At 53.4% G+C, this 18,635-nt stretch overlaps 6 protein-coding genes across 6 annotated transcripts; 3 read left to right on the top strand and 3 right to left on the bottom strand.

Annotated features, from left to right (window-relative positions):
* Positions 1 to 60: 60 nt before the first annotated feature.
* Positions 61 to 3,058, top strand: COCMIDRAFT_97333 (uncharacterized protein; the record flags this gene model as incomplete). Its single annotated transcript, XM_007690506.1, has 8 exons — positions 61 to 156; positions 210 to 825; positions 876 to 973; positions 1,021 to 1,263; positions 1,313 to 1,666; positions 1,714 to 1,957; positions 2,009 to 2,520; positions 2,570 to 3,058. The coding sequence occupies 8 exons, from the start codon at positions 61 to 63 to the stop codon at positions 3,056 to 3,058; spliced, it is 2,652 nt and encodes an 883-aa protein (XP_007688696.1).
* Positions 3,059 to 4,004: 946 nt separating this feature from the next.
* Positions 4,005 to 5,784, top strand: COCMIDRAFT_97238 (uncharacterized protein; the record flags this gene model as incomplete). The annotated part of the gene is made up of 6 exons (XM_007690505.1): positions 4,005 to 4,055; positions 4,121 to 4,257; positions 4,331 to 4,744; positions 4,804 to 5,260; positions 5,321 to 5,404; positions 5,467 to 5,784. The coding sequence occupies 6 exons, from the start codon at positions 4,005 to 4,007 to the stop codon at positions 5,782 to 5,784; spliced, it is 1,461 nt and encodes a 486-aa protein (XP_007688695.1).
* A 1,620-nt stretch (positions 5,785 to 7,404) lies between these two features.
* On the top strand, positions 7,405 to 9,003 carry COCMIDRAFT_97319 (uncharacterized protein; the record flags this gene model as incomplete). Its single annotated transcript, XM_007690504.1, has 1 exon — positions 7,405 to 9,003. The coding sequence occupies one exon, from the start codon at positions 7,405 to 7,407 to the stop codon at positions 9,001 to 9,003; it is 1,599 nt and encodes a 532-aa protein (XP_007688694.1).
* Positions 9,004 to 9,613: 610 nt separating this feature from the next.
* On the bottom strand, positions 9,614 to 11,656 carry COCMIDRAFT_97249 (uncharacterized protein; the record flags this gene model as incomplete). Its single annotated transcript, XM_007690503.1, has 3 exons — positions 9,614 to 11,096; positions 11,152 to 11,287; positions 11,344 to 11,656. The coding sequence occupies 3 exons, from the start codon at positions 11,654 to 11,656 to the stop codon at positions 9,614 to 9,616; spliced, it is 1,932 nt and encodes a 643-aa protein (XP_007688693.1).
* A 484-nt stretch (positions 11,657 to 12,140) lies between these two features.
* COCMIDRAFT_97258 (uncharacterized protein) lies at positions 12,141 to 14,094 on the bottom strand (the record flags this gene model as incomplete). The annotated part of the gene is made up of 6 exons (XM_007690502.1): positions 12,141 to 12,613; positions 12,663 to 12,740; positions 12,788 to 13,148; positions 13,196 to 13,453; positions 13,508 to 13,839; positions 13,944 to 14,094. The coding sequence occupies 6 exons, from the start codon at positions 14,092 to 14,094 to the stop codon at positions 12,141 to 12,143; spliced, it is 1,653 nt and encodes a 550-aa protein (XP_007688692.1).
* A 1,041-nt stretch (positions 14,095 to 15,135) lies between these two features.
* COCMIDRAFT_5928 (lytic polysaccharide monooxygenase) lies at positions 15,136 to 16,392 on the bottom strand (the record flags this gene model as incomplete). The annotated part of the gene is made up of 1 exon (XM_007690475.1): positions 15,136 to 16,392. One exon carries the CDS (start codon positions 16,390 to 16,392, stop codon positions 15,136 to 15,138), a length of 1,257 nt encoding a protein of 418 aa, XP_007688665.1.
* Between the last annotated feature and the right edge of the window lie 2,243 nt (positions 16,393 to 18,635).

The following is an 18,635-nucleotide window of genomic DNA, read 5'->3' as shown; positions in this document are numbered from 1 at the left end:
CCCCACATATAGACACTCTCCCCCGCAGAATGAGCGCATGAAGACGTAGCATGCTTCCCAATGGGCGCATCCGACTCCAAACTCTCCTTCAAGCAGGGCATCTTCCGCCTGTCTGAGCCCAAGCAGATCCCTGCCGACGATGTCTACTGGACCGGTGTATGCCGTCTGCTCAACTCATATCCTGCTCCTCTGCTGACCTTGGCTGCCAGTTCTGGGAGCTGCCCGAATCCACCGAAGATGTCTTCTCCCTCTTCTCGCCCGCAGACATTCGCCGCACCCGCGACAACAACCTAGCCAACCTCGAAACGCTGGTGCTCGCAGTCACCTCGCGCCTCATAGTTTTGCGCAACCACCCCTCGTTCCCAGACCCCGACCTCGCCCCGGAGCGCGATGCCCTCAACTGCATTCGTGTCCTCACCCGCCTGCTGCCCTTTTTGTACGAGGCCGACCACCTCGATACGTGGGAGGACCAGTTCTTTTGGGCTGAGCGTCGCAAGCGCAGTCGCAGAGGCCAGCTTGTGCGCAGCGAGGTCATCTTCGACGAAGCCGACCCGGAACAGACGCCCACAGAGAAGGAGCCCGAGTTTGAAAAGGCCAAGCCGCTGGCCGAAGAGATTATCGACACCCTCATCGACCTGCTCTTCTTCTCCGACTTCACCCTGCCCAAGGTCGCCCCGGGCAAAAACAAAGTCAGCTATGCCATCTGGCAGAGCGGCGTCGGCTGCAACACGCCCGTCGCATCCACAAAGGAGTTTGAAAGCAACAGGACCGAGATCTTGCGCCTGCTCCTCACCCTGGCCAGCAAGTCCATGTACATGTCGGCGGGTATGCACCTTACCATGCGCACACATCAAGTCGATGCTAACCAATTGCAGGCGTGCTGCCAGTAAAAGGCGTCAAGGCAATCACATACATCGCCACATGTCCAGACAAACAGGTCGTCTTGTCTGTGCTCTGCTCGCTCCTCAATACTGTGTGTGTCCCTCGTCGCTTCCTCGTGTAGCCGCTGATCCCCCACAGACGCTCAAGTACAACCCCGCAACATGGCGCGTGCCCTACGACCACGTCGTCTTCAAGGACCAGCGGCAGATTTTGGTCACGTACTGTTTGCAGCTGCTACTGGTACTCGTCCTGTATCCCATCCCTGAGCCTGGCAATGGCCCGGCGCCCAAGAATTTCTTCCGTCACTTTCTTGGTCGCCTGCACCGTCCGCAAGATTTCCAGTTCCTCGTCGATGGCATGACAAGAATTCTCAACCAGCCGGTACGCAACACGCAAATCCACTGCCTTTCTGTTTGCTAACACACGCTAGCTTCAAGCAAATACGTCCTATCTCCCTGGTAGTCACAAGTCGCTAACATGGGCACCGGAGATGATCATGCTCTTCTGGGAGGCGCTGCAATGCAACAAGCGCTTCCGCTCCTTCATCATCGACACCGACAGAGCCCATGACTTTGTTGTCTTGGTTTTGTACTATGCCATTGATCAGCGCAATGATCCCTCCAAGCAGGGTCTTGTCCGCATGTGCATCTTCGTGCTCCAGACACTGAGCGTCGAGCCACAGTTTGGCAAGAGCCTCAACAAGACATTTGAAGGCCAAGAGTCGCTTCCAGCCAGCATTCGTATACCAAACTTTCATGGCACATATGCCGACTATGTCATTACAGTACGTAGCCTAGCCAACAATTGCCGTGCGTCTGCTAACCATACTAGTCAATCTATACGCTTCTTACTACTAGCAAAGGCAAACTTGATGCGATATACCCTGCACTGCTTGCGATACTCAACAACATTGCCGCCTATGTTCAGAATCTTGGACGCGCGACTAGCTCCAAGCTGTTGCAGCTCTTTGCGTCCATGTCTTCGCCTAGCTTCTTGCTTGCCAATGAAAACAACCACACACTTCTACACTCGCTCTTGGAGGTTTTGAATGCCATAATAGAGCACCAGTATCCGCGTAAGTCTGATCGGCACGATCACTATTTGCCAGTTACTGAATTATCAACAGACAACCCAAATCTCGTCTACGCAATCGTGCGTTCACGGAAGCGGTTCCAAGCGCTCCGAGACTTCACACTTGAAAGTGGCCAAGAGGAACTTGAGCGCCAGAATCAACTACGGAAAGAGGGCGGAGAAGACATGACACGCACAAACTCTATAGATAGTCTAAGGAGCCCGACAGTAGCGCGAACACCCACCCTGGGAAATGTGCCGGAAGAAGACAGCGCTTTTGCAATTGGCGACGACGATGATTCGGACGAGGAAGCAGATGCGTCGCGCACATCCGGGCCAATCAGATCCCCTCCACAGTCACCCTCGGGCGCTTCAAGAAGTGCATCGATAGCCTCATCTGTGGACGATTCAGTACCTTTGCAGCTAAGGGGTATGTCAGAAAAGGCACGAGGCAAGCGACCAGTGGGCCAGCCAGCATTTTCCAGGCAAAACAGCATGACGAGCTTGCACAGCGCAGCTGGTCCGGCAATGGCTTCCAATGAGTTCTTTACGCCATCTGTCCCATGGGTAAGTCATCTTATTTCGACCATACGCATCTGCTAATATAGTCTTTTAGTTGGAAGGATGGCTTTCGGAGTTGCCGCTGCATACTATCCTGATGCTGATATCGGAGCTTGGCCCCAAGCTACCCGCTTCAGGAAACTCCAATGATACAGCAGAAGCCCTCAAGATTATTCGCGAGACTGAAGTGCGCGGCATCGAGCCGTCACCAATCAGGGTACACTTGTTCGAATGGTCTCCGCTGTCGCTTGGTTGGTACGAATCGCTACTATGGGGTTTCGTCTTCGCAGCGGAGATGCTTGTAGCAAAGGGCACGGCTGGGGTATGGAACAACACTAGCATCCGGCTATTCAAGGTGCAAGAGGCAGCGGCTACCGCTCCTTCGCTCCTGCAACCGCGAGGCGCTGTAGATGCCGTGGGCAGTAATCTAGTGCAGCGAATTGGCTCGCTCAACCTGCGCGGCGTGGCTGCTCAAGCCGCGCAACGCTCGCCCTCGTCGACCAGCAGCGGTCACCCCGGCGCTGCGAGCGTGAGAGACGTATAAGCTGAGCGCACCTTGTTTTGGTCCGATCAAAGTACAACCAGTTAGACACATGTTTTATAAAATTAAAGTACACATGCATTATTACTTGCGAAGCCCTCTTTCTGCAGGTTCGAACGCGAACGGGGACGAACGAGGCGGCGAATGAAGCCATTTTTTGCCACTAGTTTCTTTTTCCTAACCGTAGGTTTCGGGTGATAGTAGCAAACTACAAGTATTTGGACCCCTGTGATTGGTGTGCCTTGTTTTCATGGGTATGTGTGTCCTTTTTACATGTAAAGCCCTACAAATTCCATATTCTGATGTTTGCCTTGTCGATCACTTGCACAGCCACACACAGACACACACGGACACAGTCTTCCGTAAGTTTTTAGAGTATAACTATGGTCCCTGTTTGCCACACCAACGCCCCCCACTCCCCCCCAAAAACGATAGTAGGGGAGAGATGTGTGGATTTACCACGTTAAAAACCCCCCGACAAACTCCGTCCGGGTTTCTAGACCGTCTCGGCGGAGAGGGCTCCTTTTGGTGGCTTGAAGGCTTATTATGCGGAGACGCGCAAGCTGCTGTGTTGTGTGTGCCGTGTGGGTGACGAAGGGGGGGACTGAGGGGCGGGATGATCTCTTGCTCTACTTATAAGGAAGGGGGGGGGAGGCGGGAAGGGAGGGATATACATAGAAGTGGGTGTTACTAGGCATACCTTGTACTTTTACATGGACCCTTTTTTTTTCTCTCTTGTCTCACCTTATTTTTTTTCTCCGACTTCTTAGTTTGATGCTTGTGTTTGTTTTGGTGATTATTATTTTGTGGTTGTTGTTGAGATATACCAAGTGGTGTTGTGTTCGGTATTGAAAACTACTACGTGGTAGTACTCACATTGTTACGTTGATCGTATCTGGTTCTTAGCGACATTTTCTACTGAACACGTTATCCCGGCAAAGAGAGAATCATGGGGTCGGTAGCACATGGCGATGAGGCTATCACTACGTATAGTATGCATGTACTGTATCCTCCTGTTCCCCTCCCCCCCCCTCTCCATATATCCTGCTAATATATGAGGACTAGGTATCGTCCAAATACCTGGAACTCACAAGAAAGAAACTTGAAATGACGCGTCTGCCACGGGAGTTGGAGTTACCCGAAGAGCGGATGTGGGAACATGGTACACCGAAGCGTGTTCTTGAACCTTTGTTGGATTTCTGGTACTGCATTCTAACTTCCCCTCTCCTTCAGCAATACGAATCGCTTTTTCCATATAGGCTAACACGCCTATAGGCTAGAAACTTACGATTGGCGCGCCGCCGAATCGCGCTTCAATTCTCTCCTCCCCCAGTTCCGCACAACAATTCGTACCACATCGCCGGCAGGAACGCAGTCTCTCCGCATGCACTTTGTACACAAGCGGTCGACAAGACCAGGTGCTATTCCACTACTACTTGCACACACATGGCCCTCGTCTTTTATAGAGGTGCAACGCATCATAAATGCGCTGACAGAGCCGCAGTATGTACCTGATATGGGCGGTGCGGTACCCCAGGCGTTCCATGTTGTGGCACCGAGCATACCTGGTTTTGGGTTTAGTGATGCGAGTATGCAGGAAGGGTTTGGATTAGAGGGCACGGCAGAGGTATTCTCAGAGTTGATGGGAAAATTAGGATATGGCGAGTTTGTTGCGCATGGGACAGGGTGGTGAGTTAATTGCGTGAATGAATAATGGTTTAGTGTTAATTTTTCCGCAGGGGATTTAGTATTTGCCGCGTGCTAGCGATACGTTATCCGAAAGCTTGTCTCGCTGTGCATACGGTGAATCCAGCGTTCAAGGCGCCGACGTGCAGACGTAGTCCGCTGCAGTATGTCAAGTGGCGGATTGCGGAATTGACGCAGGCAAGGGTACCGTTTTTGAGTTTTGGATATGTTGGTAGCGATGTCGAACCGCGATCTGGACAGCGGAGGGAGGACTTGGGGACGCAGAATGAGATGGGTAGTAGTCAACCACTGGGACCGGCACTACATCGTCTCTACTCGCTTCGGCCGCAGACACTGGCATTTTCACTATGTGACTCGCCGGTGGGCCTGCTTGCAGGACTCTTGGACGTTATACATACGCGAGATGTTGCTCCACGTCCATTTTCTGGCAGACCGAGGAGTCCATTCCTTTCGCCAGTTGAGCTGGAGATGCAGCAGAGTGATGAGGAGCAGGTTGAAGTTGGTCAAGTACCATCAGGGCTCATGCCACAGTCCCCGGACTATACTGCAAGAGAAGAGGAGAGCGACGGCGAGAGATATACATGGAGTCCGACAGAGGTGTTAAATTTTACAATGTTGCAGTGGCTGCCGGGACCTGAAGCGGTAAGTGAGCATCATCCAATTCGGCCCCCAATTTCCGTATGGCGGCTGATAAACCATCCTAGGCTCTTCGCTGGCTGCGGCGTGCATACATGGACACAATGTCTTCATGGTATTCCAATTACATACCGACGCCGCTTGGAGTATCGACATTTCTTCCGCACAATAGCAATTCGTCTGCACCTCTGATGTGGGGGACTAGCTTCTGGGACATGTCGTGGGTCAAGCGACACAATGGACGATCCGCGATGCTACCAGGATTCGAGACGCCCGACACGCTAGTTATTGATTTGCGGGAGTGTTTCAGCAGCCTGGTGGAGAAGGGACGGATCATATTCAAAGTACCAGAAGGGGTAGGTGAGGTAGTAAGAGGTGTGGATTGAGGCTATAGGTATATGATGGCTGCAGTATGTTTGCTATAGCTGGGAAAAGACTAAGGTGGAGGCTGTGAGGGGCTGCAAAAGGTATAGCGGTACCATGGCGTATGTAAGTGTAGGGATGTGTGTTCCTGGTCGCCGGGAGTATGCCGGTCATTTAGGGCGGTGGCACTGCGGCACAAGAGGCTGGCATAACCTGGAGCCGATGATACCGCGGCGAAGCGGAGCAGAGCAGAGCAGAGGCGGTGGGCGGTTCTGTCGGATAGTCGACATGGGAATATGGGGATATGGGGATCTAGCATGGTTATGTTCTGGGGGCGTGGTTTTTTTTCTGCATTATTGCATGTGATATGGCATGACATGGCATTGGGCTAGTACGTCTGGTGCGAGATGAGATGAGAGGGTTATGGCGATGGCAATGGTAATGGGGAGAGTGGGAGTGAGAGGTTTGTAGATGTTAATAGATGCATGGATAGCCGGATTGATGAGGGATAAACCGAGTAAGGAAATGGTAGAGAAGAAGGGAATGTACCTGAGTGATGATGACGTCGCCTGGCTAAGTTTAGGCAGCGTCGGGCCCCAAGCGGCCGTTTGGCGCGAACGCCCCAGCCACTTTGGAATGGGCGGTGACGTCCTGCTGCAAAAACACCGCACTCGTCAAAAAATGCCTGTCGCGTGAAGGCCCAAAGCTTCCACAACGTCGCCCCAACAACTACTGCCACGTAGAATTTTGCTTCCTCAGCCCACTCCATAATACCGTCCGCTGTACGTATATTCCTGCTTCTCCCTCTTCTGCCTCTTCACCCATCGCTCTATTGCCTCTCTCCCCCAACTGCGCCTGCATCCGCCTCCCCGCACTTTTAATTGCAAGAGTTTGGCGACTGATTGCTCACAGTCGGTCGTCAGCGCCCAACGTCGTGGTCGCCCATTGTAATCTCTGTGCTCTACGCCCCTCTCAAAACACCGTCGTCACGCTGGCAGACGCGCTGTTTTCTCCAGCTTCTGCTGTTGCATAGGCCTTTGTAGCCAGCAGTCCGTCTGTCGTCGCCTGCTTCGGCTATTCTATGCGTCGCGAGGACCTGGTACGCTTTCTTTCCAAGCCTGCGAAGTGAGTTCTGCCTCCTCCAAAAGCAGCTCTGTGTAAACACAACACGCACTGCGAACACGGCGCTGACCTCTATACCCACAGGCCTCGATAACACCAACTACACCACCCACTTCCACCCCACTATCCATCTTTCTTAGTCTTTGAAGCAGATCTCCTCGTCTGCTGGACCCGATACTTGCCCAGGGTATCGGAATCTGGTATCGAGGACCCCATCGGCTGCCACCATTTCCCGGCGAAAGGCCTCGTTTATCCCCCTCAACGCGCGTCCTCCCTAACATCGACTACGGTCGCTCTTATACTTCCACGTCCACTGCTGCTGGCACACGCCAGCCTCGCCTAACCCTCACGACCCGTGGGCCAATTCTTCTCAGGCGAGCACCGCATTGCTTGTCTGAGCGAGGTTGTGCTGCACATAGCTTCACAGCTAGCCTGCCCTCCCAGTTTGCTCTATTCAACACCAGCAAACCGCTTCCCAGCTAGATAAATTCCGAGCCCGTGCCAATCGTACAGTAAAAGAAATGGTCGCTACCGAGATCCCGCAGCACTACACTGCCTCGCCTTCGTCGCACATTGGCACCCCTCACTTGACCATCAACAAGGAGGCCACCATCGACCTCGATTCCACAAACTCGTTCGAAGGTCCCGAGAAGCTCCTCGAAGTATGGTTCAGCCCCTCTGCTACTGAGCTGCCTGGTCAGGCCGGCCCTCTCGGCCTGAAGAAGGTGTCAGCCGAAGTATGGAAGGACATGCTCGATCTGGTCAACTGCAAGGTTCTCTCCGTTATTGAATCCGAGCATGTCGATGCCTATCTTCTCTCTGAGTCGAGCATGTTTGTCTTCCCCCACAAGGTCGTACTCAAGACCTGCGGCACTACGACTCTGCTCTGGGGCTTGACCCGCATGCTGGAAATCGCTGCCAACGCTGGCTTTCCGTATGTCGCCCCCAAGGCATCGGGCGTCGCTCCAGCTGCCACGCCATACCGCGTTTTCTACAGCAGGAAGAACTTCCTCTACCCCGACCAGCAGCGCGGCCCCCACCGTAGCTGGCGCGATGAAGTCCGCTACCTTGACGACCGCTTCAAAGGCGGCAGCGCCTACATGATTGGCAAGATGAACGGCGAGCACTGGTATCTCTACATCACAGGCCCCGACACCAGCCTCACTCCTCCTCCCAGCCCAGGTGAGGAGAGGTCGGAGCCAGACACTGAGACTAAATTTGTGAGCCACCCTCAGCGCCTCTTGCGCGAGCAGGCCACCGATGAGGAGGAGGATGAGACTCTGGAGGTTCTGATGACCGACCTCGACGAGAAGAACGCCCGTCAGTTCTATCTAGAGGACGCAAGTGCGGTTGCGGAAGGTCGCTACCTCCAGAGAGTCCGTGAGGCTCGTAAAAACGCTATCCAATCCCTGGGTACCATTTCGGAAGAGAATGGCCACACTGAGAGTCTGGGTGGCTCTACTGTCCTCAACTCGGCTGCCAACACACACACCTCGGATGATAGCTTCGACGTCTTCGAGCAGACATCTTCTGACCATTCTGGCTTCAGCTCGGACGAGGAGCTTACCTTCCCTGAGGAGCTGACTACCGAAGGTCACACACTTGGTACGGTCGTTTCCGAGCACTGCGGTCTAGCCGACGTCTATCCTACCACCAAGTATCCCGATGCCCGTATCGACGCTTATCTCTTCACGCCATGCGGCTTCTCTGCCAATGGTGTCGTCCCTGCTCCTGGAGGTGCTCCTAATGGCTCCAAGAAGGGCTCTGACGCTACGCATTACTTCACTGTGCATGTCACTCCTGAGCCTCAATGCTCTTACGCTTCCTTTGAGACCAACGTGCCTGCTCGCCAGAGTGGCCGCGAGACTGCCGACATTGTCGAGCATGTTGTTGGAATTTTCAAGCCCGGCAGGTTCAGCGTCACTCTTTTCGAGGCCAAGCCCACTGCTGATGAGCTGCCCTTGAAGAACGCCGACAAGGGCAAGAGAATGGAGGTGATTCCCGGCTACCGCCGTGTTGATCGCATTGTTCACGACTTGGATGGATACGATCTTGTCTTCCGGTACTACGAGAGGGATGACTGGAAGGGAGGCAAGCCCAGGCTCGGAGAGGAATTTTAAGTGGTGTTGCTGAGGGGGATGTTGATATTGAGTAAGCTGGAAAAATTAATATGTATACTGGGGGACAGTCATTACAGTGTCTTGCAATCGTTTCGTAGTTATTCTCACCAATTCCACTCACTTTTTTTCTTAAACATTTGTGTTCACATGGTCTTTCAATGGTAGGTATAGGCGGTATAGGCGGTATAGGCATATTACATACTACTGATAAGAGTCTGTCGTGAACACAAAGCACACAGTGCAGCTTTTTTCCTTTACTAATGTTCGAAATTCCAAACTCTACATACCGTCCCTAAACCTACAGTTGTAGTTCATGAGAACTTCTTCTCGACCCCAAGATCTACACTTTACTTCTCTCCCCCCCCTCCTGCATCTTACACTATCATTTCCATACATGTATATCCACTGGACCGTCTTGCTTCTTACTAGTAGTGTGGGATACACAATATTAAGCAGAAGTAATACACACACATTCACTATTCCACCACTGCACGTACACGTGTATCCAGTGTCCCCTGTAGTCTGAGCCAGACATTACATGTCACCACACAAAAAAACATCCCAAGTACATCATACGAGCAGTCAAGCATATGAATTCTATGTTACACTATCATACACCTCCTCCCTCTTCCTTTCCCTTATCCTCCCCCTTCCCCTTCCCCTCCAACTTCCCCAGCACCTCCCTAACCTTCCTCGCCGCCTCCCTCGCCTCTCGCCTCTCCCTCACATCCTCCTCTTCAGGCACTTCCTTCTTCTCTGTATTCTCAATAATAAACCTAACGCTTTCCTCCGTACTCTTAAGCGTGCGTCTCCCTTCCTCCCGGATAGTAGCTGCCCACGATTCACGTGCGCCTTCCCACACTTTCTGAGTGCGGCGCAGCGAAAAGGTGAGGCCGAGGGCAGCGACGGCGGAGGCTTCGAAGACGGAGAAGGAAGAGATGGAGAGGTAGAGGAGGGCGGAGGCAGCGGTGGAGAGGGAGGTTGTGGTGAAGGTTTGGAGGAGGAGGCGTTGGGCGAGGGATTGGAGATGGGGGATGGTGTCGGTGATGAGGGAGGTGCGGGCGGTGGAGATTTGGGCGTGCCAGGGGGTGGGTTTACGGACCGTGGTTGAGAGGTCTAGTCGTTGGTTTTCTGCTGTGGGCGCGGTGTCGACTGTTGTGGCCTCGGGGATGCTGGAGGCAATGGGACGTTGGATCTCGTCGGGGTACCCGGCTTGATTCATGCGACCGGCGAGATAGACACTGTTTTTCTCTGCAGAGACAAGCCAGCGTCGTTCGAGGATCTCGGAACTGATCATTGTGACGTCGTCGACACGCCAGAGTAGCTTCCACCAGGCTAGCTTGTGCCAGTTCTTTGCTGCAAAGGCTTCGTCGAGCTGGTCGCGGAGCTCGGCGTGCGACTTCTCAGCCCAAGTCTCGAGATGGCCAAGAATCGATGCAGTGACCTCATCGTCAGTTTGGACAGTTGCAAGTCTCTGCAGGTGAGCGGCATCTTCTTTTGCGACACTTGCTTCTACACCGTCTGCAACAGAAGCTATGAGCGTCCTCAGTGGAGGCTTAATACCACTGGAAGTTTTGAGATCCTGAACCAGCCATTGAGATAATGTTGGCAGCCCGCTCTGGAACCAAGCGCGCTCATAGATAGTCGCGTTTTTGATAGACTCGCGGAAGCTGTCAAGTCCCTTAGTACCAGATGCAATGTTGATGGCAGCACTTTCGGCGTTAAGATCTGAACTTGAATCGGTCGATGGCACTGGCAAATCAATAGCCAACTTCACCATGTCTTGCATCTCATCAAGACCGTTGGCGGAAAATCTACCATAGGATATGGCACTGTCGAGTCCCTCTCCTAATACTAACGTCTTATGTACCGGATATGGGACGGGCAATCCTCTGGCAGAAGTGGCCTGGAGTTTGGGGACCAACAGCGACTCGGTGGAGCTCTCTGTTGACACATGAGGGACGGATTTGTTGACATTGACATTTACCGTCGAAACAAGGACCTCTATATTGTGCGATTGGAGAACGCGCGACGGGACGGCGAGAACTCTATACAGTGGTGATGGCGTGACGTCGTCGGGGTCGGTGCCGTACCTGCGCAGACATGTCAATTGTTGCGCCCTCGTTGCAGCGACCTGAGGGCACCCACTTTAGCAACACAGCATTATCACTGCCGACGCCTGCCTTGGCCAGCTCCTTCTCCCATTGCCCTTCAGCGGCCAATGGGTCAGCAAGCAGCAACCGTGCCAATTGTTGTGCGCTCAATTGGCTATTCAAACCAAGGACTGTATGCCACTGTCAGCGCCTACGCCGCCCGCACTCAATTGCGTGTGCATCGTACCAGCGACTCTTGTGACTGCATCTTGGGCGGCCAGGCCCCGCAATGCCAGCTGTAATCTACTAATGTTGACGTGTGTCTCTGCAGCTCCACTGAGAGCGGATAGGGCGTCGTATAGCTCCTGGTTGCGTGGCGGGACATTGGGGCGCAGATTTATCGCAGTCGGCGAGACATGCGTCGATGCGGAGCGGGCGCGGAGACTCGTACATGGCGACTTTGGGACACTGCGACAGCGGAGCGCAAGCGGAATCCGATCAATCGACCCTGCCTTGCGAAAGATGGTCAGTCGCGGCACTGAGGCCACCCATGGAGGCATCGGGCTTGAAGTTGAGCATTACTATCATCCTCTGCAATACTGCAATTGACGTAGGTCGGCAAAGCTAGCTTCGGCCCGCGCACGTGCGCCAGCACTAGCCAGCACTATCTCATCCACCATCACCACATACTACATTCACAACAACAAAACCACTCATACATTTAGGCACGTGAATTGATTGTGTCTCAATGAGGATTCGGCTCAATAAAGCCGCAACAGTCGACCAGCAAATTATTACCACCCATCGTAGGGTGATACCTTTAACGTTATATACGCCTGAATGGTATACTGATGACATTTGGTAGCCCGCCAATACTGAAATCAACAACCAAACCAGCATGTCATGTCATGATTCGTCTCACGGCTTCGCTCTCCGACCACGAACGCGCAAATCGCGCCTAGCTCTTTCGGTTGCGACTGGATCCAGATGACCTGCACATATTAGCCACTGTACTTGCAATATTGCACCGCCATCTAGCGATACTTACATGCTAATGCGCCTTGCCACAGTGGCCAGGCCCTGATCGTTGTCTGCCTCCTTGGTTGCCTTCTCAAGAGCTTGCTCTCGGCTGACTTCCTGAGATTTGCGTACTTCCTCGTGGCTTGGTGGGAGTCTTTCGTTCTGCAGATCGACCTTGCGCGCGTCCTCGAAGCTGTGGATTGCCTGCTTAATTCCTTCTGCGCCAAGCATCAGAGTGCCAGCCGGGAGTCGACCTCCTGAAGCGGTCTTCAACTCTGTAACACGCTCAGACTCCTCACGCAACACTTGGAATACTCGAGAGAGGCGACCAATAGCCAGAATCTTGTTCTTGATGGCACGACGCTTGAATTCGGTCGATTCTGGATCTAGACTCGAGAGAGGAGGCGAAGATGGTCCGGAAGCCAAGGAGCTGGGTGTCTCCTCTTCGAGCTCCTCCTTGGAGCACGTGTTCAAGATAGCAATGAGCATGTCAGTGACTAAGAATAGTTAGCGAAGATACTTAAAAAGTTCATCTGCTTCACGTACTCTTCTCTCCAACGAATGGCAATGACCATGTGAAAACGTCCATGAAATTGGGCAACCAGTACGGGTGAGGTGTGCAGTCTGGAGGTGTTAGTCTCTTAGTCCTTAAATGAGTGACATGAACTTACTGAATTGCCGAATGTTCATGACATTGTTCTCATACTTGAGTACGGCAGCCTTGTTGTTGTACACATCCAGATAGTTGGGTGCGCTGAAGATTGTCATGACACTGGGGAAACCAGTCGTCCGTGTCTTCCTGTACATTCGGTAGCCAGCATCCTGGGCCTCGTGCGCACGGATAATAGACAAAAGATTGTTCTTCTCGAGGAAAGCGCAGGCAGCAGGGTACGAGAAGAAGTATGAGCAACCACGAACGTGGTTGTGAACAAAGAAGTCGTTGGTCTTCTCTTGGCCAAATTCCTCGAGTGGGTCAGCCCACAGAATATCGCACATGAGACCATGCGTTGGCGGCTCCCGGAAGCGGTCAATCTACGACAGTCAGTTACGGCGCTAGAAGCGTTGAGAGTAACACATACAGTCTTCAGGTCGTCCAAAGTGTGAAGTTCAGGGCTCAATCCACCGTGTATACACAAAAACTGCTTGTTCATGACTGCAGCCAGAGGCAATGCGCAGAAAGAGTCCATGCATGCTTCGTATACGGCCTCGGAGTACTTGTGCTTGCATTCGAGCTTAAAGGTGAAATAATCGGTCAAGTGACGGCACTCGTGGTTTCCTCGGAGGAGCCAAAGGGTGTTGGGGTACCAAATCTTGAGGGACCATAGGTACAAAACACACTGCGGTTGTCAGCGAATTGCAGGTGGCAAGCTTCGCAGTTGTGGCAGTCTCACCTCTATACTGAAGTATCCACGATCAACATAGTCGCCCAAGAACAAGTAGCGCGTCTCCGCTGGGTCGCCACCGACTTCGAAGAGCTTCATGAGATCGTAGTACTGGCCGTGGACATCGCCACAGACAGTGATGGGAGCGTCCATTTCCAACATGTTGGGCTCCGACTTTAGAATCTCTGTGCCCTTCTTTATGATCCATAGCGCCTGCTGTTCGGTCAAGCGACCTTCACGGTAAAAGTGCTGCTTGAGGAACTGGATATTGGGCTTGGTGCGATCTTGCGGTGAGAAGAATTGCTCGTCGGTGGGCGGGTGGAAGGCGGGTGCTTGCACGTCTGGTAGGCACAGCGCCGTTAGCACATTATTCGGGCTGTTTCGTGTAGCAGAAATGACAGAAAACAGGCAGACAAGCCAGACAAAAGCTGCGAAACGGGCATACCTTTGCAGACACGTTCCTGAGTGCTCACTTGGCTGCCATCTTCCATGGTATGGAGGGTAAAGTCAATCTCGGGGAGAGGCTTCTTCTCCCGCACGGCGCGGATGGCATTGTCGATGTACTTTGTCTGGTCGACATCTTGCTGGTTTTCCATGTTGGGCGGTCTGTGCTGTACGCCGTAGAGGGTGAGCGCCAGGAGACGGTGGAGGTGAGGGTAACGAAGTAGTGGGGCGAGCGCAATGACCTCCTAAGCTCAAGTGGCGGCAACGTGCGAAACGAAGGCCGAGACTCGCTCCTCCTAATACCTTGGGCCGACAACACACGAGATAATACCTCAAACCACCGTATCTGTTCAGGGTGTCGCACTTTGTCTCGTCGCGTGCTATCGTGTGTACGATGTGGCGAGGGGCTTTGGTAGGGCCGAGGGTGGGAATGCAGAGGGCAAGTCAGGTTGTGCTGTCTGTTCACTGAGGGGTGGGCCAATCAGCAGCCGACTAACGTCATAATCCGGTGAATAGGCTCGAGGATGTGCTTGTAGCAAGCAGATGCGTAGTACCAAAGAATAGGAGATGCAGCAATGCATGCCTCGCGATTAAGGCAGCATGGTCGAGTGTGATGCTCCGCTCCAGCCAGACATGTCTGTCACATCAGGCAGTTACATTTGATCCTGCCTGGCCTGACAAGGAACGCTTCGCATCCACCCTTGCTTCTTACTCATAATTGTTAAGTTTCCGACGAAACACCAACGAAACAGGCACAATAGACTCAGCATCACAATCAAAATTGGAGAAAATGGGGTTTGAGTAAAAATGAGCGTTATCATTGAGTATTGTACAACAGATAGTGTGTATGCAGCTCTCGTGGTCACGAGACTTGGCACAAGACTTCTCTTTCATCGATAAAGGGAAAAAAGGAAAGAAACAAGGCATGCCAGCCGGGTCAAGAGCTGAACATGAAAGAAAGAACGTAACAAAAGTAGACCACAAGAAGAAGAAATGTCACGAGCAAGACCCAAGTGGTATCTGCTGCATGTGACTGGAGATATGAACACCAAGACCCAAAAGCCCTTCCCAATCCATACCATATATGTCCCTATCCGTATTTCCCAACTCCAAATGATGTGTTTCGTAGCCAACGGCTGAATTGGGTATGTAGGAACCTCTTGCGCGCCTTACAGCTGCGTAGGTTGTGACGCTTAGATGAGGTGAGAGGCTCCGTGGCGGCGGTGGAGGTGAGCGCGAGGGAAGTGGAGAGATCGCTTCTTGGCAGAGGCAACGACAGCGCCACCAGTGCAAGACATGCCGTTGGCCAGGGGCTGGGCAACAACACATCCGTGGTTGCAGAGACCGAACTGGCTGGTGCCAATGCAGACGACTGCACCATCATTGTCGCAGGGAGTGCAGTCACCATTGCCAGAGGAGGGTGTGTTTGTGCCGTTTTCGGGAGTCTCTGGGGCAGGGCTGAGGGCAGGCGGCTGAGGAGCGCTTCCGGTGGGGGTGGGTGGCTGAGGAGCACTTTGGGCGGGTGGCTGAGGAGTGCTATCGGCAGGTTGTTGAGGGGAGGTGATAGGCTTGGAGACGATGGGAGTAGGAGTGGGCGTAGGAGCTTGAGAAGCACCGGGAGCGAAGATGCCACCGTTGTTGGCAGGAAGGGAAGCCAATGGAGAACTGGCAGCTGGGGTCTCGCTTCCTGCGGGTTGAGATGCCTCAGGCTGAGTGGGGGTTCCAATCTTGCCGTTACCAGCACCCATCTTGGTCATCTTAGCACATCCAGAACCAGTCAGGGTGTCGCCCAGTGCAGCACCATTGCCCTCGATGAGGTTCTTGCCTGGTTCTGGGTAGACGAAGTCTTCATTCTCTGCAGTGTGACATTCGGTATCGGGCAAGTTGGCCACGAACATGTCTGGTAGAGATGAGAGGGCCTGAGAAGCACTGGCAGTGGAAGCCTTGCTAGCGCCATTTCCGACCTGAACGGGAGCACAGTTCATGTAGAACTCGCGGTTTCCGACCTTGTTGATCCAAGTCCATGCGAAAGTGTAACGGCCATCGGGGATGTCTTCTGGCATCTTGACTGGGAAGGTGGCAGCGCCAGTACCGTCTGGAGCATCTGGAAGGTTGGCGCTGGCGTTGGATGGGCAACCACCGACAACACTCTGGATGACTTTCCATTGGGAGGACAGGGATGGCTCTTGATCAGTTGTGATTGAAAACTGGCACGAACCGCCACCATGAACAGCAGAACCTAGGAAGGAAACCTCCTGAGTCTCACCGGCATTCCATTGGTTCATCTCGGTAACGTCGTACACACCAGGACGCTGCTTGCAAGGAAAGTCGGCAGGTGCCAAAGGGGAGCTGTTGAGGGTGTCGAAGCCGAAAGGCATTGGGTTCTTCATCCTCATGTGGGCGGAGGCGCTGGCGACAAGCGCCATGAGAAGGGTGGCTTTGGAGAACATGTTGATATTTGAAAGAATGAGGTGAGAAAAGGCTATTCTCTGTTGGAAATCGCTAGACCAGCTGAGCGACGGAACGAATGTGTTTGTGGGTATCTGAAAAAGTGCTGAGCGAAGCGGGTCGAATTTGAAGAAGAGTGGTAGATTGTCGAATCTAGTTCTTCAGCAGCGCACAGTGGTTGTAAAGAATGTGATCTGCCACAGGCAGGATGGAACAAGAAGCAAAAGGGAGAAAGAGAAGTCTTGGTGTTTGCTGTAGAAGCTGCTTGTGAGAGGACAGTTGAGACGAAACGCTGCTGGGTTAATATATAACTCTCATGTCGTCTGCGCGTACAGCTAGCCTCAGTCGGTGGCGGCCGAGGAGGGTCTCATCCGGCAGCACTAGCAGCTGGGAGCCACTGTGCCGGCGGATCATGGTGAAAAAGCATAGGCTATTCGATGGAGCAGGGTGTCTGTTGCAACGAAGAGCATGGCTGTTCGGTTAGTGTGCCCCCTGTGGTCTAGCGGGAGGGGTGTGGGCGCTGGAAAGGTGGTGTAACCATCAGTGTCGGCAACTAGCGACAGGCACGAACCCGACGCGATTGGTTCTGCGGTGATGACAAGGCCATTGTCCTTGAAACAAAAAGAGCGGAGTATGGCTCGGAGGGGCAGGTATTGGTACTGTGCTCTAGTCAGGGGGGCCACCGTCAGGTTTGAGGTCTGTACTTGGGGTTTGCAAGTTATGCAGGGGCAGGTGGGATTCCGTGGCCTATCGATAACGCCAGGGCTAGCGTTAGCGTCGCGCGGCGATCACTAGCCAAATCTGAAACGACATGCACCCTCGCTGAGGCCTGCTTTTACACCCCTCATTGGTCCATGGCCTCATCTCCACGACCGCTCTTCTCCCACACTCTGCTTGCACGCCAGCAAACCACGTAGCACACTGGCGGCTCTCTGTCGCTAGCCACCGTCTCGTAACCGCCTATGTGTGTGCCTGTGTGTGTGAGAGCGTACCATGGGCGCAAACAAGCCTGCTTGCGTCCAGCCACGGTGCCTGCCATGGCACAGCGACCACCTTTTCCCTTTGATTGCAGGCCTCGCCCGCCAACAGACCCCATCAATGACATACGAACTTCATGCATAATATCCTTGGTATACCTCGTCATGCGCAAGGGGTCTTTTTTTGGCTCGCCACAGCTAAGCCTCCTATGCCGTGACAGTCGGCAGCGGCAACGGCGTGGAGATCTGTGCAAGGTACACACATGCACAGTGAGTAGGTTGCTAATCTGGTCTGTCGGCGAAATGCAACCAACTGACATGGCCTTTGCCTTGTGCTTGGTGCGAGCACGGCTGCGCCACATCGTGTCCCCTTGCCTGACGTCGGGATAGGCGAGCGGAAGGATTGCGATCTGAGTACCGGCTGTGTGGCTGTGGCCGCTCGCCGCTGGCCGCCGTGGGCTGTAGCCTCGTGGTGGCCTGGGTCATGTGGCCCGGCGGCCGCGACCCTATGGCCTCGCTTCTCTCGCTACCCGCCACTCATCGCCTGCTTGCTGTGGAAAGGTGCGCCGTCGCCTGCCAATCGTCGACCCTCCCCGCCCATGATTGGGCACTCATCAACTACAGCTCGTTTCACTATATCGCTCGCACCCAAGGAACTCGCGCGGGAATGACTAGCAAACAATTACACATTACCCGCCTCTCCTGTCTCTCAAAGCTGATCAGTGGGGACTAGACGTGGCCCATGGAGCTTGGTTTCGGATGCTCCGCGAACATCGCCCACTGGCCAATCGACCCATAGCCGACACGACGAAAGACTACGACGACGATGATGACGATGCCGACAAAGCTTAGAGCACCAACTAGAGCCATGGCCACCGTACTATTCATCAGAACTTTCCCACGCTATTAGTCGCCCTTCCATCCCTTCACCAGACGTGTGTTGAGTCATAGCTACCGAACGACAAGCAGCCGCATTGCTAGTCATGAGCTACAGCATGCAGGAGTAGACAAAAGCTTTCAAGCACAACAGCTAAGCATTCCACTACCTCCTTCGGTAAGTTTGACGGGATTCCAGAAGCTCTTCAGAATGACCTCAGGGATACAACCTGAAGTGGCCGAGGACTCCGGTGGCCAAACTTCGGCAAATGGCAGCCATCTTCACTACTCTGCAAATACTGCAAGTTCACTTTGGATTCAGACTTTTCAAAGCGCCACTTTGCTTCTCCTTGGCTATTCGGCAATGTTGCACTTCCGCTGCCGTTGAGCTT

Source organism: Bipolaris oryzae (assembly GCF_000523455.1).
Source record: "Bipolaris oryzae ATCC 44560 unplaced genomic scaffold scaffold_79, whole genome shotgun sequence".
Classification (NCBI taxonomy): domain Eukaryota; kingdom Fungi; phylum Ascomycota; class Dothideomycetes; order Pleosporales; family Pleosporaceae; genus Bipolaris; species Bipolaris oryzae.
This window is presented reverse-complemented; position numbering and strand designations above follow the sequence as displayed.